Source organism: Passer domesticus, chromosome 3, assembly GCF_036417665.1.
Source record: "Passer domesticus isolate bPasDom1 chromosome 3, bPasDom1.hap1, whole genome shotgun sequence".
Taxonomy (NCBI): Eukaryota; Metazoa; Chordata; class Aves; order Passeriformes; family Passeridae; genus Passer; species Passer domesticus.
In genome coordinates this window covers 28,980,384-28,999,111 of record NC_087476.1, presented here as the reverse complement: position 1 = coordinate 28,999,111, position 18,728 = coordinate 28,980,384, and the positions used below count along the sequence as shown (strand labels likewise).

The following is an 18,728-nucleotide window of genomic DNA, read 5'->3' as shown; positions in this document are numbered from 1 at the left end:
TTCAAAGCTAAATGAGCATTAAAAACATTCATTCCATGCTTCTGCAATGAACAATCTAAGATACCTAATGGCAAAACGAGACATTCCCTTTAATCTTTATGAACATATTCTATTCCCTTGAGGTTAAAATGAGAAAGGAGAGGATAAGCTTGCTATATTTTTTGATAAATGTTTATCTCACAAACAGGAGAAGTTTTGTGTGTGCAGATGCAGCAGCCTGCCTGCTTGCCAGTCCCCGAAGATCCACTCATCCTGATGACTGTCCCGCAGTTCCTTTCCCTTGGGCAGGCCAGTCTCTTTCCATTCCTCTGCTTTATTGGAGGTGAGATTTTGGTGCCAATATAGGGGAAATATGTTTCACCAAGGGGCACAATTCATACACATATGGATGGGTCTCCAAGTACTTGCCTTTTATATCAGCTTACATTCTAGTTATGCTCCTCTACAACAGGACCCCAGACAGGATTTTCTGGAGAAGTGGCTGTACCAATATACTATTTTCCCATAGGTGCTCTTGACATCTATCTCATTTCAAAATACTTGACTACTGAGTAACAGTAAACAGCACATGACCATAAAATTTTACTAGCAATGTGTTACAAAAAAATAGCATAGAGCTAACCCTGCTAATAATTAAAGTAACTGGTGACCTAAGTGGAACATCTTATATGTTAGAAAAAAAAATCCACAAAATAATAGTTATTAAATAACAGCATGAGCATTGAACCACAGATTATATGAAAAATCATTTAAGCAATCAGATCAAATATCTTTTCTAGAAGACCATTTCTCAACCTATATTAATAGAAGATTTACAGAATAAGGCTCCCTAGGGCTGATTACATGTCTTCATGATTGTAGAGAGTGTTTGTTTACCCAAAAAAAGAAAAACAATCACAACAATATCAAGCTATTTGGTGCCACTGCAGGTGATTGAAGTATTTGTGCATGCATCTAGTGCCATTCAATCACTGCAGGCCACAGAGCTGTACCACATATTTTGAGTGAGGAAAAGTTCTTTCTCTGTCTCCTCCCCACTGTAATGGAGACTTAGAGCATGGGAAAAAAAGAAAAACATAAAAGGTATATTCATCTGTAGTAGAACGAACCTCTGATTTTTATCACAAATCTTATCAAAGGTTCTTTACTTTTAGACAGAGCAAGAAATAAGGTCCTAAAACTTATACCAGAAGCCAAGGGAAAGAAAAACTTACACTGCAAAATGGATGAACTCATGGGTTTAGAACTCACAAGGCACTAAATATACGTTATAAATTTCAGGCCCTGTTGGTGGTTTTGGCCCACCCAGTACATGAACCCTTTGGGATGCTTTGGACTGATCTTACTGACACTTAGCTCTGTTGGCATCGCACAGTCTGACCTTAACAGAATGACAGAGATATATGCAGTCTCTTAGGTCTATACACTGAAGTCCAACTCTCCATATTGAAAAAAAGAAATAAAAAAATACACTTACAGAAACACAATTTTGCAGAATTATAGCTGCATATGTTTACATGGCTTTGAAGCTTGACCTCAATATCTGACAGTCTCACTGTCAAAATAATTATTACCATAAAAATACTTTTCTCTGATATTATTATCCCACTAATACCCTCACGAAACTGACTCAAAAAATGAAATATTTCTCTCCAGCTCGTTACCTCTATTGTTATGCTACCTCCAGGCTATGCAGTTTGGAAAAGGCAGATCTTTACTACTATTTGGAATTAAAATCTACCGTCATCACCAAGAAAATAATGTTTTTTCAATACAGCAGGTTGATTTGTCTACTATTATGGATGGAAGCTTTTCCCCTCCTTTTTCTGTTTTATTGCTTGGTTGGTTGATTTTTTGCTTGGTTTTTTGGACTTTATAGATTTTTACTGTTGTTGCTGTTTCTGTTAGGGGGAGGTTTTTTTTGGTGGGCGGAGTGGGCTGTTGTAGTTTTATTCTTTGTTTGTTTAGGGTTTTGTGGTTTTTCTTGTTTTTTCTTTCCTCGCCCTTGAATGGCCAGAAAATGAAAAAGAGCTTTGGCAGTATGCCATATCATTAGCTTGGTATAAACCATGTTAACTCCATATTCACAATGGACCTTTTGGTAATAGACCTGTTTCTGACACAGTGCAAGTATTAGGCAGAGGTAATAGCTAGCTTTATTCCTATTTTAACTAAATTATAATTTTGGGGGGTTTACTTTAATTCTATTTAATTTTCCTTCTTTCATTTTCAGTAGTGAGTGAGTAACAAAATGTTGTAGAAATCATTAAAACTGGGGCTGAACTTTGCTATATGCAGTTCTTAGCCACACCATCTCTAGGGCATGTACTACCAGATGATGGCTGGAAACTCCTGTGGTAACTCTTTCAGGGCCAAAAAATCCCAGAATGAGTCATCAATCCATGCAGAATTGCATGTTATGGGACTGTGCTAGTTCTGTTAAAGTAAGGACTGTAGTGTTTGGAATATCTTGACACTACACATCACTGAACATGATTGTTGCCTCTTGGCACTACCTTACTATGAAACAAACTCTCTGGAGTGTGCATTGACTCCATTACTGCATTAATGTAAAATTACCATCATGGATGCTTAATTTCTATCCCCTTATGCCTCATTCTACCCGAAAATTGTTAGGAGTCACCTAAAGGTCCACCTGTCTGAGGCAAAGGAGTGAATAAGGTCAGGTATTTAATTTCTCAGGTCAATAGCTAAATGCACTAGGTAAAAAATGGCCTGTCATACAAATTGATTTCTTCAGAAAACAACAGATTTTAATTGCTCATTTGAAGAAACAGAATGATTCAGAAAGGAGTTTACAGAGGCAGAAATTTAGAAATGATACAACAATATGAGATACATAAATATTGAAAAAAAATTTCCACAAATGGACTATAGATACTACTTTCTCAGCTGGAGACTTTTTTTTAATGAGACAAGAGCCTGTATGTCAGCATTTTTCATAGCTTCCATTTGTTTAGAATGTTTTACTCCACTTAATATAAGGTAGAGAAGGGAAACACTTTCAATTTTTCTAGTTTCCATAGCACCCATTTAAAAATACTGAATGGTTAATTTATTCAGGTTTATCTTTAAGGTTACTTAATAAATGGTATACACAAAACTAACTACAGAAATATGACTATTATTAAGAGTATAGCTAGGGAATGAAGTTAGGTTTTTATCCAAATTTGTGAAGACTGATAAAGATTCAGATAGACATTCTCTTCATATTTGGAATTTTCAATCTTAAGTAACAGAGTTGTATTTTCTCAGGATCACTGAGTATGCAGGTTTAGAAAAGAGTGAAAAAGTCTACTCTTTTATGCACTGTTCACAGCAAGTTTTCAGGGAATGTGAATCATTTAATAAGCTTATTTTATACTGAGAAAGAAATACGAGCTCTTGAGCATTTACTGCAGGCATTAAGTCAGATGCTGCAATGAGCTAGACCTTCAAAGTGGGCATGAAGTCCTTCCCCTTTAATCAGTGGAGAAAGCTTGAATCTTCTGAAAGCCTACATATTGATCTGATCAAGGAACTGCTGAGACTGCTGCAAAGGAAATTATATGAATATATATAGAGAAGAAGTACTAAGAGTATAAAAATTTGCAATTTGACCTTTCTCTGTAGTTTCCCTATTATTTTATTTATTTTTTTCCCTTCTGGAAGATTTTAGCTATGGGTTATTACATATGGTTTGAGCAAGTAATAAATACAAAAACAGGAAAGTGATACTGGCAGTGTGTAAATCCTAGGACTTGAAGGATTTTTTAAGAACTGAAAAGAAAACGTGATAGGTGTTACCTTTCACATAAGTAGAGCATCTGCTCAATCATCAGCATAGAGGTTTGGGGCAGGAAAGACTGATGTGCTACATCTGAGTGTGAAACAAAGAGGATGAGAACCAGAAGCCAAAGTCATGAATGAAAAGAATATGTGGCAGAAGATGGAACTTAGAGCTTCTCTGACCACCATGTTTGCAATCCAAGAACAAGAGTGTGACTAACTGTGCTCCACAAGACAAGGAGAAAAGCATCAATTATGCCTGTGAAGACTGTTTTCTCACCTGGCCTATTCCCTGGATAATTCCTTGACAATGTTTATGTATTTACATAGGAAGTAGCACACACTACAAGCAGTGATTCCTGTTTGCCTTCTTAAAGGAGCAAGAACAAATCACACAGTTGCATAAAGGTCAAATTTTCCTTTGTGAAAACATAGGGTACTCTGGAATAACTTGATGGAAACAGGAGAGAAATCTGAAGGGCTTTTTTTTAGGGCCACTCTACAGGATCTGAATTTTTATTTTTGTGATAGGTGCAACTTTCTATTAAGAAAAAATGCTGAAATATTAGCAGCTAAACTTTTATTAACTATAAATACCCACTTTAAATCCACACTGTGCTTTAGCACTACACAGATTCAGAACAAGAAGTAATTTAATTACAAACGAATTCTGAGTATCTGTGTATACATTTATTGAAGTACTTGTTTCCTGGCTGAAATTTTAGACATTTTCTTTATATATTTGTACAAGTTAATATCAAGGCTGTGCCTTTTTTTCTGTTTTCTTTAACATATTTGAAAAAAGAACCTTACCAAATTTTAAATAAATTTGGTCTCTTGGTATATTTTAGGCCAGCGTGACATTTGTGATATATGAGTCAGAGGATCTCAAGTGCTGCATTGAAGACACACATCACTAATTCTCATACAAAAAAGATAAGCAGACTAAGGCAGACGCCATTCAGATAAGTAAACAAATCATATAATGTGAACAAGTATCTAGAAAGTAGAAACAGGATTTACAATTTACAAGATGTAAAAGTCTTAGCCTGGGATAAGGTGAATGAACCCACACTAACAGACAGCAATCCATCTTGCTTATTTTCCAGCATTCCCAAAGCTCAGCATGTGTACCATTGCTCGTGTCTTATAGCTAGAGTAGGTGCATTTTCCGAAAGCTCCTTTGGTCACAAACATTTTTAAGTGTCTCTAGCTAGGACTGGAAAATTTTAAGATACACTCTATATGCTTGCAGGATTCTTTTGTGTTTTCCTAAAATTTCATGGACATGAACATGGAATGGGAGATTGAAGTTGTAACAATAAGGTATGCAGAGAGAGGAGACAATGGACACTTTCAAAACATCTTCTGCCATATGGCATCCTAGACTGTCTGTGAAGACAGAAATCAGACTTTGATTCCTGCCAATGCTTATAAAACTTATGTGAGCAGCTCAGTTTCAAGTTTTAAATGAAATGTTAATTACGATACTAAATCAGATTACTCATCCGAGTACCAGTGACACAGCAGCCATTTTTAAGTTGAGAGATAACAGGTTGTTAAAAGTTGATTTATGCATGGAAATATGCTTTACACCTCTTCATTTTTTCATATAATATTATAGCTAGCTGCATGTAGACACACATCTACTTGTTTCTATTTTGTACCTTGTAGGACCTTGACTTCATGCTTATTCAGAATTAAATGTGCTACAACAATAGAGTTCGGAATCTTTGTTTCTTCCTGTAAGCAAGATTAAACAGAGATGTCAGCCTAGTTTCACTTTGTATTCACTCTTCAGTTGTGTACATGCAGTTCCTTTTAACAATCTGTTCTCAAATATCAGTTCTAACAAGTCCAACTCTCAGTCTGATTTTTAATTATTATACTTTATTTATTTTTGGCTATTTTGTTCTGTTTTTTTGAACATTCAGCCCCGAACCTCTCTGTGTTCACAAGTTTTATTGACTCACGGAAAACCACTCTTCTTTGCTTTAGATGACATGAATCATTGAAATATGAGCTAGTCACTAGGCTGCCTTTACAGCCAGTGGCAGAACTTCCACAAAGCAATCCATGCCCTTATTTTAGATGTCTGAGATGATATGAGTTGCTCTCCTGAGCAGTACTCTCCCTTGATTTTAAAGGAAGCTTAGGGTGACTTTGGCAAATTTTGTGATGCTTAAAGTAAGTAAAATGAATCCAAGCCATATAATTTCAATTGAAAAGAGTGTTACAAGTCATAGCTACTGAAAACTGAAAAAAATATTGTATTTTCTTTAGACTGCTAGTTTTGCCCACTAATGCTGTTATTTTCTCTGAATGGTTTGATCTATTCCTTCTTAAATGCTCTGTCAAAACTGAATTTAATCTTGCAGTGTATATTCTCTCCTTTTCATTTTGCTGTACCTCCTGGAAATCTTCAATCTCTTCCACCTTTGACTAGTCTAAGTAACTTTGTGATATCTGGACATTTTATAAAACTACTGATAATTGAAACATCCATATTCATAAAATGAACATTAACAGAGAGTGGCTTTTCACATGATGAAAATTCTCATTAGTTTTTTCCTTTCAGTTCTAAATAACACCCATGAAAACATATTGCTCTTCAAGATTATTTAGGTTTTTATTAATATCATCTTAAAGCTGTAAGCTTGATTTTTGACAACAGAATGTCCTTTAACTGTCTTTTTTGGTTGTTGTTCTTAAGGAAATTTATTTGACAACACCAGGAAAATTTTCCCTTACAAAAGAATCTGAATCTGCCATAGAAATACATATCCCCTAATACTGCTCCCTATTTCCAGTTCCATATTCCACCTGTATCTTTAAAGACAGCTACGCCTGTGGCACTCCAATCTTCTGGTTAGAAATTTCCTTTTCAAGTCAAAGGTTAAATATTTCTTAATAGCAGTTCACCCACCTTTTATTACATGGCTTCAAAACTCTTAATGGTTCACTGTGATGAGAGCTCAAATCTGCCAAAGCACTGAGATGATCTGCTCAGGTCTTTAGTGCTCAGAGAAAAAATCAAAAGGCTATTAAAAGCCAAGGTTAATTCTTTAATCTAAAATCAGGAATTTATCTTTAAAACAGACAAAACTGAAAGCTATTGGTTAACGGAGAATGGTAACATGGTTTAAAAGCTTTCGTCCTACTGTATGTTGTATCCTTGCAGGTGGGTCTGTGAATTCAGGGACACTGAATGATAGCAAAAGCTTCTGTTTGTTCACACTATCATTTTTGTGTGCTTGCTCAGCTGGTCTGGAGGAGGAGGAGGTGGAGAAAGAAGAAGAAAAAGAGCAGGACGAGGAAGGAGGCTTCTACCTTCTATCAGAGTCTTTTATTTCACCTAATCATTTCTTAAAGAATATAATACAAAGTGCAATCATAAAACAAATACCATCTGTCCCCACCACGCATGAACAAGTAAATTGTTGCTTTTGCATTTGTTAAGTTTTTCATAGTATATTTTCTATCTTTGAGAGAAAAACTAATAGGAGATGGGCCTTGCTTTAATGGAAATGCATTTGAATTGACTGAGCTTCCTCAAAAGCCCAATAGAGTACCGATATTAGATTATCTGGATTTTAAACCAGTCTTTGATGTTTTATTTAGAAGAAATGAAAAATTTGTGTTAAAAACCATCACAATGAAAAGTTTAACAGGGGCACAGAAACTGTCCTTTTCGTCTTTTTAGCTATTTTCAAATGTATTATAATGTTGCTTGTGATAGCCTACTGTACAGTTAATGTACCTTTCAACACTTTCCATTTGTCATGAATTGAGAATGTGCAATGGAAGGTCATTGCAGCATTGCTGTTTAGTAACTTTTTAAGCCACAACTACTTGTTTCTGTGTCTTGAAAGAAAGAGAAAATAAAATTCCCTCTGTGAAAGATCTCAGGGGATTAGCATATCTGTGAAACACAATTAGGTGCTCAAATTTTACATCAACTACTATTCAATTAGAAATGTCATTCAATTAACAATGAACTTATAAACTGAAATTAGTAGAAGGAAACCAAGAACTCACTGTGTTACTGTGAAATTTGCAACAAAATTGGATTTTTTTCTCTGACAAGAAGCAGCAGTCCATATGTAGCTCAAATATAGTTCATATATAGTTCATATTTAGAGTAATTTTTTAAAGTGATTTGGAAATGAAAACACAGCAAAAAGCATTTAAAGCATGTGAAGATGCTGAGGGAATATTTTATGGTAAATAACTATTGATTCAACAGGACCCCTGTCAGCCTCACATCTGTGCCTGGAAAGCTCACAGAAACTATTCCAAGGCAAATGGAAGACAGGGAGGTGATTAAAGACAGCAACACAGCTTCACCTTGGGCAAGCCTTGCCTAACCAACTTAGTGGTCTTCTGTGATGGAGTGACTGCATCAGTGGACAAAGCAAGAGCTATGGATGCCCTCTGGACTTCTGTAAAACTTTTGATATGGTCCCAACAACACCTTTCTCTCTAAATTGTAGAGGTAAGGATTTGATGGGGAGACTCTTTGATGGATTAGAATTTGGTTGGACACATCCACAGCGTAGCCACTTCATGGCTCAGTATCCTGATGGACACTTGACAAGTGGTGCCCCTCAGGAGTTTGTGCTGGGACAAGTACTGTTTAACACCTTCACCAATGACAAAGGTAGCAAATGTGTCCCCAGCAAGTCTGTAGAAGGCACCGAGCTGAGTGGTGTGGTTGAATGATGGGATCTGGAAAAGCTCAAGAACTGGGCCCATGGGAACCTCAAGAGGTTCAACTAGTCCAAGTGCAAGGTGCTGCGCTTGGGTTGCTGTTACCCAACCCCTGGCATCAGCACAGGCTGATAGAGAGCAGCCCTGAAGAGAACTTGGGGATAGTGGATGACCAAAGGCTAGACCTGAGCTGGCAATGTGGGTTTGCAGCCCAGAAAACCAATTGTATCCTGAGCTGCATCAAAAGCAGCACAGCCAGCAGGGTGAGGGAGGTGATCCTGCCCCTCGACTCTGGTGAAACCCCATCTGCAGTGCTGCAGCCAGCTCTGGGGTTCCCAGCACAGGAAGGACATGAACCTGTTTGAGTGGGTCCAGATGAGGGTCAGAAAAATGATCAGGGGGCTGGAGCACTGTTGCTATGAAGACAGGTTGAGAGTGTTGGGGTTCTTCAGCCTGGACAAGAGAGGTCTCCAGGTAAAACATATTGCAGCCTTTCACTATCTAAAGGGGGTCTGTAAGAAAGATGAACAAACTTTTTAGCGGGCTGTTGCAATAGGGTAAGGGGTGATGGTTTTAACTTAAACAGGATAAATTTAGACTAGATATAAGGAAAAGGTTTTTTACAATAAGGGTGGGTAAACACTGAAACAGGTTTCCCAGAGAGGTAGCAGAAGACACAGCATCACTGGAAATATCCATGGTCACATGCCATGGGTCTCAGAGCAACTAGTGAGTTGAAAATGTATTTTGTAACCCAATTGTTCTACAATTTTACTCTATGAACTATTGGATTTTTCTCATTAAATATGAATACAGGTAAAATTTGGGTGTCATTTATGCAAAATATCTGCTTCCTGCATTAAATGTGTTTGTCAACTTGAAAGAATATTGTTATAGATAAGACTTCACATATTTATAAACTCTTGTTGGTATAGAATAATTATTTCTGACCAGTCAAAAACTGCATAGTTTATTCTTTTCAGTTGAGATAACATAAATATTCCCTAAACCCCAAGTACATAGGCAGTCAAGACAGTTTTGCCAATGCCCTGAGGACAGCTACACTAAAACTGAATTATTCCAGATACATTCCTTTCTTGTTAGTGAAAATAAGAAGTTACTCCTTGCTGATAACAGTCTTCTGTCTCCGTCTCAGCACGCCACCTGAGCACAAGTATTCTGATCAATTATTTGCACCACAGTGACCCTGTCCTTTTTTGATAGCTGACCGAGCATAGGGTGGATAAACTCATGCCAATACATCAAGGCACAGAGCTGGGAAGTCAGGTTTAACCTATAAATTCATTTCCAGTTTTCACCACTTGTTTCTCAGTTTTTTTCTATTCCTTTGATGGTTTTATAGTTAAGAACAGACCTCCCGAGTGCCTAAAAATATCTTATATGTAGGAAGAGGAAGACAATCAAAAGAAAGACTGTAAAGATTCTGCAGTTTTCTAAACCAGCAAGTGCACAGCAAAGTTTCTGATTCAATTGGAATGTTGTTGCTGTTACCCATGTGAAGCCATGAATATGTAGAGAGACAGATTATCTGAATGCCCCTTTTTAATCTGAATGCATTTTCCCATTTGATATTTTTTTCAGAGGACAAACAGATTAGAATGTACTACAATGTGCCAAGCAGCACAGACTGTGCTGCTCTTTAAATAAGTTCATCTTTTTATTTTGTCAGAAAAATGTCATAGAACAAACATTTCAGAAAAGATACTTTCCTTTATAAATTTGTGCAGGGTCTAGCATAATGAAGGACTGACAACTGGAAGAAGCTTTAAGTGGTATTACAGTGCAAACAGTAGTACCATAAAAATAATAATCACTGGTTAAAACCCTACTGAAATGTTTTAAACATTTTAAGACTGTCAGAGCTCTTTTTGGGGAGTTCTTTGAAATGTCTCCAGTACAAGATTGTGCCTTAAGGGACTTGTGTTTACAGTATTGTCACTTTGTAATATGAGCTGGAGAACAATAATCAATATTTATTATTGTAGAGCAACAAGCTAAAAACTCAATAGGGACAATCCAACATTTTCCCTGCTTTATTCCACCAACTAATTTCAAAATGACCATATTTTCTTACTCGTTCTAATGACTTGCTGAAAAACTGACTGACGTATATGTGCAGTAAGATGTTAACTTAAAATCTGAAAAAATGTATTGACACCAGAAGTTTTGCTATCGGACAAACACATATTTTGGATTTATTCCTTACATACAACTTCGTAATACTTTCCTGGCATTATAAAACAACAGCTACAGCAAGTTAATTGAATAAAAAAGATACTAAACAATGACAAAATGATTAGAGAATAGCTTTTCAAACTAATTTTTTAGTTCAATTTTCAAAAAAATGCTTTTATTCCAGCTCATTTATGACTACTAATAAATGTAATTGAGTTGCCAGGCATTTTTTTACTTGATGTTTGCTGTTATGTGACTATTACCTGGCAACTCTCCACTGGCAAAAACAAAGTTTGAAAAATAAATCTGAATAAATTTTTGAAACTGTTACACATAGAAAAACTAACATAAGAAATTCTATGTTTTAATTACTGGGGCAACTAATGTATATTTTTTTAAATTATTGTTTATCTGTACTGATTATTATCACACCTTAACATGTGCGAAGACTGTTCTTTGGGAGAATGGAATATTAAAAGACAATGTCAACAAAATAAACACTTCTCAAGTTATTAAGTATAGGAATTTTAACTCAATTAGCACAATTTCATTAACTAGCATTTGAAACACTATGTATCCTGGAAACACTCTAAAATCTACCTAAAGTTCATAGTATTCTGGTGAGTATTTTCTTAATTTTGATTCTAAAACTTTGCATTTAGATCTTGAGATATAACTATGAAAAATCCAACATGTAAGCCATTCTGCATGTGCTAAGCCAGAGAGGGGATAAACAAGCAACAGATAATATGGAGGAGGAGGACCAGCCCAATCTGGAATGTGATAGAAGCAGAAACTCTATAGTACATACTTGGAACTTCTGATTTTCAATAGGTCATAAATTTGATAGAAGAAATTTCTATTTCTTACCTACATTTCCAGTCATTAGGTATGAATTCTGAAAGTCCATCATTCCCATTCCAACAATGTGTATAAAATCTTCAATCACCTGCATTAACTCCACTGAACCTGGATAGATCTAACAAAGGAAGGTCAGACATGGCATTTACTATAATATCAAAACGTCTACAGCTCCAAATTGAAATAAAATCTAAATGCCATCAAAAGCAAATTGAGAAGTAACAGTCAAACAGCTCTCCTGTTCTTCATTGCTAAATACTTTCTGTTACAAAAAAATAACCATTTTGCTATTAAATACTCATATAAACAGACACTACTTCCCATAAAGTTATGTGAAATCAACTGTGCACTGGAACTGTGGAAAATGTTTATGCTAAGTCACTGCACTTCTCAAAAACTTAGTGGCCATTAGTTTCATTAATGGTTAAAGCATTTCATATTACAGAACAACTCTAATTAAAACATTCTTCCTCTGAAGATATCTTTAGTAACTTCAGAACTACTGATACAAACAGTAATGTAAATCTTACTGTGGCCTTGCCAGTATGATAACCTTCATTGCATTAGTCAACATGTAAGTAAGTTAAATTTTTACTGGTAGTACTATTTTCATTGCTGATATGGAGTAGTAGAATCATAGAATACTGGAGGTTAGAAGGGACCAGTGGAAATCACCTGGCTCAAGCCTCAGTGGAAAGCAAGATCAGCTCTAGCAAGTTGCCCAGGAACACACACAGCTGCATTCTGAAATGTCTCCCAGGAAGATGACCCCAGAGCTTGTCTGCACACCATGTTCTAGCATTCAATCACTCCCACTCCCACTTTTTCTTATACATGAAAGGCACTTTCTGTATTTTAATTTTTGTGCCTTGTTTTTTATTCTGTCAATGCACACCATTGAGACTTGGCTCAGTCTTCTTTACTCCTTTTCCTTTCAGGAACTTTTAATATTGTCATGTTTCCAAGCAAAAGAATGTCAGCTCTTTCAGCCTATCCTTGTATATCTAATTCTATAATCCCCTAAACAACTTCATGGTATTTTTCTGGGCTCATTCCATTACTTTGTGTCTTGTACTGAGGACCCCAGAATTGGACAGAGTAAACTAAAATGAATTGCAGTAGCCTTGTCATTGCTAATGTATCCTCTCAATTTGGCTTTTAAAATTATAAAAACACATTTCAGAAAAAAAAAATTATTTGCAAAGCTGTAAGCCACTAAGAAAAAATTTTCTTTAATATTTAGCAATAATGATTCATCAAAGAAACAGCATTAGAGACCATAACAGTTATGAATATAACTAAAAGTTCTGTTCATATCACATACGTTTTAAAAAAATGGTTTTTATTGCCTGTTATGAGCAAGACAATTTTCAGTAACAGGATGCCTTGCAATAGAAAAAAATAACAGATAACCTACTCATGGCGTTTTTTCTTCATATCAGTGAAATGTCAAATTTCACTTTATAAGCAATATTCAACCCATTCTTTCCACTGCTGGGACTGCAGACTCTAAAAAAATCCTACAGAGACTACAAATTCCAGCTTGCTGCACTCCATCTTCATCTTGCTGTATCTATCTAGATCCATAGTTGTCTGGTTGAGAATAGCAAATTTCACCTTTTGCCTTTGTTTTCTACATGGATTGTTTTATAAAAGGTAGGGCAGTAATACTCTTTTGAAGAAGAATTTGTTGTGACAATTATGATGCTAACAGGCTGCAAATGCTGCTTCAGGCGACAGAGACTTAATGTCCATTCTCCTAAGGATGAACTACTGAGGTAGTAAGTGTGGTTTTTGCATCCATCTCATTCAAAGCCCACACACTCACAGATTATGTACTAAGGAAAATTTTCAGTGATATTTTTTAAACCCTCGTTCTTGCATATAAAATTGCGTAGTAATAAACTGTTGAGAACTCAGTTGAGCAGGTATTCTGGGTTTTTCTGAAGCAGGGAAATACTGGTTAATCAATAGGATGCTGGCAGATCTTGATGAATAATATGCAGAACAGCTCCCACGTTTTGAAAATCCAGTATAAACTTACACATTGTGGATTGAAATGGCTTCCTGTGTGCAGTGCTTTACATCAGCTCTTAAAAAAAGGCAAGTATTAAAGTGAGTGCTGCTTATCTGAATGGTATATAACCTGTAATTAATGGTTATCAACTGTTGGCATTTCAGCTAGAAAAACAGATGTGCTGAGGCATTGCAGCTGTATACTTGATTGAAAGTCAGCAATTTGCTGACAGTGAGTAAGATTTTCTCTCCAGCAAAGAATCTAGAAAACAAGCTAAGAGATCTATGTTAGCAGTAGCTGTGGAGTTTAAGAAAACTATGCAAGCTGGCAAAAAGGTTGGTCACACTGCACCTAGGTTTGCAATGTTTTCTCACAGAAAATTAAGCTGAGTGGCTGAACCAGAAACAAGATCACCTTTATTCATTAGTGCCTGGTCACTCCCCCAAGCTGTTATGAAGAGCTACTTCTTTCAAAAAAATTTTTGAGCCTGCTTATGTAACTGCACAAGAACAGTAATACGACTAGGGGCATTGGGGGGGTCATATCTCAGTGGTCTAAGATTTAGTGAATCCTCTAGCTTTGCAACCAGGAACCTATGGCCCCAACACTCCAGTGTTCAGCTCATCTTGGTGTTTTTGCGTTCCTGCTGTACCTAGGTCTGTGAGACAATGATCTAACAGGCAGAGAGAAGGAGCTATGAAAAAGTAGAAACAACTTGTTCCCTCTCTGTTTTTCAACACTGCTCCTTCTACGAGCAGTAGTGAAAAGAGGGAACTGGAGATTTACTGTTGCCTCTTTGTCTCCACATTCTCAGAATTTCCTCTTAAGTGCTGTCATCCCCAAATCTCTGGCGTCAGATGGCTGACGTGACATGGGTAAGCAGAAAAGACAGAGGTAGAAGACAAGGCTGATAACACAGGAGTGGCATCATGTCTGTTTATTACTAGGGCTAAAATAATTGCTTAATATTGGTTCCCTTATCTTGGTGTTGTTTATGGAAACTGCCCACATGTATGTGATTTTGCTGCTTGCAGCTATCACTGCTAAAGAAAATGACACATTTTGTCTATTTTTGTATCTGGCTCTTCTAGAGAGAAACAGAAAAACAGGAAAAGATAAAATATGATTCCCAACTGAATTGTACTGGGTCAGCTGAAGTGTCATGTGCCTACTGCAAGGTTTGAATTAATAGTGAAAAGTCTTGATCTTCCCTTTCTCAGTGACATCATAAACATGAACTTACAGAACTGAGGGTAAATAGCTTCAAAGATCTTTAAGTACCTTGTGATTTATTAGGAATGACACAGAAAGTGAACAAAGTTCAAGTATCTATAGAACACAGTCACAATGACTGCACAAGAGCAGAGCAAAGATCTATGTAAGCTATTTTCTTGCCTTTGACAGTGGCAAAAAGCTGATGTCTAAGGAAGAGTATAAGGGAGCAGGAATATAGTGATACTTTCTTGGAAAGTCTTGCCCAGCCTTTTTTGCCAAAATATTGTGTTATGCAAAACTATGGTTGTTCTTTCATAGATTTGCCTATTTACCTTTTTAACATTCTCCAAACCACTTCCGTTTTTAAAAGCTTCTATTGCAAATGAGTGCACTTGACTCTTTTTCATACTGAAATATCTTGCTTTGTTTAATCCTTCTTAATAAAGAAATGTTTCCCTGCCTTTGAGCACAAATCTTCCTCTTTACATAACTATGTTCATCCCCGTTGTCAGTGTTAATTGTACCTGAACAAACCTGACAAAAACTTTTCAGTCCTGAGGATGACAACTGTTCTTCCAAATACATCCTTGTATGACTGGTCTACTGCTTACATTTCTGTAAGTTGGTTAGGGGTGTTGTATGAGGTCTTTGGATGAGGTCTGACATGTCATGTTTAACAAAAACAGCATTGCAGCTAGCCCTCAGTAGAATTTTTCAGCTTTTGTATGTACTTCATTACAATGTCCAAAGCAAAGACATAGTGAATAATACTACGGAATGTTAATAAAAATCTGTTTTTATAAAGAGAAGCAACTTATATTCTAAATACAATTTCAATATAAGGAATTAGCTGGTGGGTCCTGAAATTGCTCCTTTTTGAAAAGGATAATTTTCTTCCCCAAATATTCTATCACTTAGGATTTCCTTTCAATAGTAGGGTGCATCTTTAACCTGAATTCTGAAAACATACATGAAATTTTGTCAAATCTTACCTGTTGCGCATCTTCCCATTTCTCTTTGTTTTCTTCATCTAAGAGATTACTTATGATTTGAAAGAAGTTCTGAAAAATCAATTAAATGAAAGACTAAGTATAATTATTTCAAAGATATGAACTACCACATCCTTATTCTGACATTAAGAAAGTTTTCCTTTCCCTATTACAGATGCAGTTCTGCAGCCTATTTTCTGTCAGTAGAAGAGATGATGTAGCAAAATAATACATTAAACTGATAAGAAAGCACAGATTTTATGGTAAATTTTTAATTCTTGTGTATATAATCAGGTTCCGTAGTACCACTTCATATGAAACAAGAACCATTTTAAACTTGCTAAACTTTTAAATGTGATGGTGTTCTATTCACAAGTTGCTCGTATTCCAGAAACTAGACAATTACAGATTTTGCAAAAAAACTAAATACATTTAAGAAAGCACCAGTCTCGAGTCTTTAGTTTCTACTCAAAATGAGAAAATGATCCTTAATAACCATATATAGGGCATTCAATTACATTTTATTGGCCAATACAGTTTCAAATCAGATGCTTCTGTACTTTTATATGTCACACTTGCCTCTATCCTTTTAGTAATTTCAACTTAAAAGGAATAAGCAGTTTCTGTTTCTTTGATCTTAAGCTGTTAACTTCTTTTTCTGATTCCTCTATTCATTTAAGTATAAGGGAAAAAATGCAGTAGAGTTAGATACAAATAATATATTTTAAAAATCACTTTTCTCCAAATGTTCGTGGAGAAATCTCCTTTCTAAATTTGTCTTCTCTTTCTAGCAATTTGGATTCCCAACTTCTTCATCCTTAAAAACTAAGAAGTTGTGCAGTCTGTTCTCATCTCTGTATCACATTTTGTGCAGAATATAAATTTTGTCTTCAGCCTGCCAATTATAATTTTTCTGTTCCTTCATAAAAGATACATGTAGTTTCCAGTAACCTTAGCTGAAGAGTGCAATTAAGATCCTCACAATTTCAAAAAACTTTAACTGTAATACCAACAATGTGACCTTGCCGGAACTCAGATTACTGGTCACTACTTCACCTGCACTTACTTTTTAGCCATTTTGGGGTATAAACAGGACTAAATGAGGTTTAAGTAAGAAGCAACTTTAACCCACTATTAATGAAAGTACAAAGGACTCAACTGCACAATACTGAAACTAGAAAGAAAAAACTTACAACATTAGTCTGTGGTGTGTATGCTTGAAAAGACATTTTTTTCAAAATAGAGAGATCACCAACATTTTAGGTGTCTCACAACTATATAAGTAAAACATTTTAGGATGCAAAATTGAAGAAAACTTGTGAAACTATTTTTTATAATAACATTTTACCAGTCTAACCTGGTCCCAACACTAAGCACCTGACAAGCAAGAGGATCTATCTTTGCCTAACCATTAGGAAGTTAACTATGCTAACTATAAAATTTTCTTTAACTTGACCAAATTGACTCTAGAGGTGACTGAATTTTTGCTGAACTTGGACAAAATAATCCTGTTCATTAACAAGGCTACAACTCTTCTCTCACTGAGGTCACTAGCAAAACATCCACAACCTTCAGTAACACAACAAATTTCATGAAAAGAAACAAAATTGCTCAGCAAGCTTCTATGAAAATTACAAGTAAGCACTTGGACAAGATGGGAATTAATGATAGGACATAAAAGAAAAATGTTTTCACAGTTTGATCCATTTTGAAACAATACTAAAGAACTTTCAGTTAAGTTAAAAATAAGAACAATAGATATAGTTACATACTGCTTATATACCTGGAATACATTTAATCACTTTCAGACATTCCATAGCAAAATAAAGCACAATGCAAGGATTTACATTTGGTATTTGTTAAAATGGATTTGCCAGTTTAATCAGGTTGGCAAATCACAATTCCGTAAATGCAACTTCAGCTATGAAAAATATACATTTTCATTGGTCCCCCAAGTAAAATAAACTATATTGGTCAAAGCATGCCAGTTTCATGGCACTATAATCACACTTACTGTAGGGCTTTGTAATTTGGTGAAAACTTCTACTAGGTAGAGTCGGCCTTATGAAGATTTTGCCTGAAGGAAAACACTTTTCCAATCATGGTAGTTCTCAACTCTTCCAGTGCAATATTGTAGAAATGCAACGGATGGAAATTTTAACTTTAACTTATTAGGGCATCGGTAGCAGTCTAGCAGCAGCTGCATGGAACTCAATGTGGATAATTTATCATACTAGACAGCTGTTTTGAAGGTAGTTTCACATTACACTGCAGACACTGATTCCCCTGCAGTCTAAGCCTTAATTGCAAAAGTATCCATGTCTGTGTAATGAGATCTATCTGAGAGTCGCCTAGATTGCTTGAAGAGCACTCAGGAGTTGAAAATGTTTCTTGCAGATGATATATTACATGGGTTTTCTAATAATATTTTATTAAATTTTATATTTATTTTAGTTACAGAAAGCATAAAACTACCAATAATTGACTAAAATATATGTGGAAAAGTTTATAAATAATGCTAGACTCAAGCACAAAAAAAAGATCAGCAACAAATTACCTAACATATATTTTTGCACTTGCCAAATAAGTATAAATTAGGTGTATGAACTTAGAAATATCAATATATTTCTTCTTGGGATCTTTTTTTCTCTATTTCTAACCTTGGTTGGTGCCATATTTATGGTAGCACTGAAGGGTGAGATGTGTGCAGCTTTTTCAGTCCAAGTGATTTTTCAAAGCAATGCCAGTACTTTGTGAATTAAATGGAGATGAGCAAATGGATTTGCTGCTCCAATAATAAATACATATGAGATGCATTTAAAAAATGTGGCAGGGGAAGAACGGTTAAAAAGTTTTTGTCCTACTTTGACTACTCTCTTGTTTATTGCATTAATAATGAAAGAAACAGCATTGTCCTTTAGTAAAATGATTGACAGGTGTGAAGGCTAAAT

General features: G+C 35.6%; 1 protein-coding gene across 9 annotated transcripts in view; it reads right to left on the bottom strand.

Annotated features, from left to right (window-relative positions):
- Window positions 1-18,728, bottom strand: part of ADGRB3 (adhesion G protein-coupled receptor B3) — a 445,229-nt gene that overhangs the window by 204,539 nt on the left and 221,962 nt on the right. For all 9 annotated transcript variants that reach the window (XM_064412314.1, XM_064412319.1, XM_064412311.1 and 6 more), the window contains 2 exons: window positions 15,781-15,849; window positions 11,566-11,674 (listed from right to left, as the gene is read on the bottom strand). In XM_064412314.1, coding sequence (XP_064268384.1) covers window positions 11,566-11,674; window positions 15,781-15,849 — 178 coding nt within the window. The remainder of the gene's footprint in view (window positions 1-11,565; window positions 11,675-15,780; window positions 15,850-18,728) is intronic.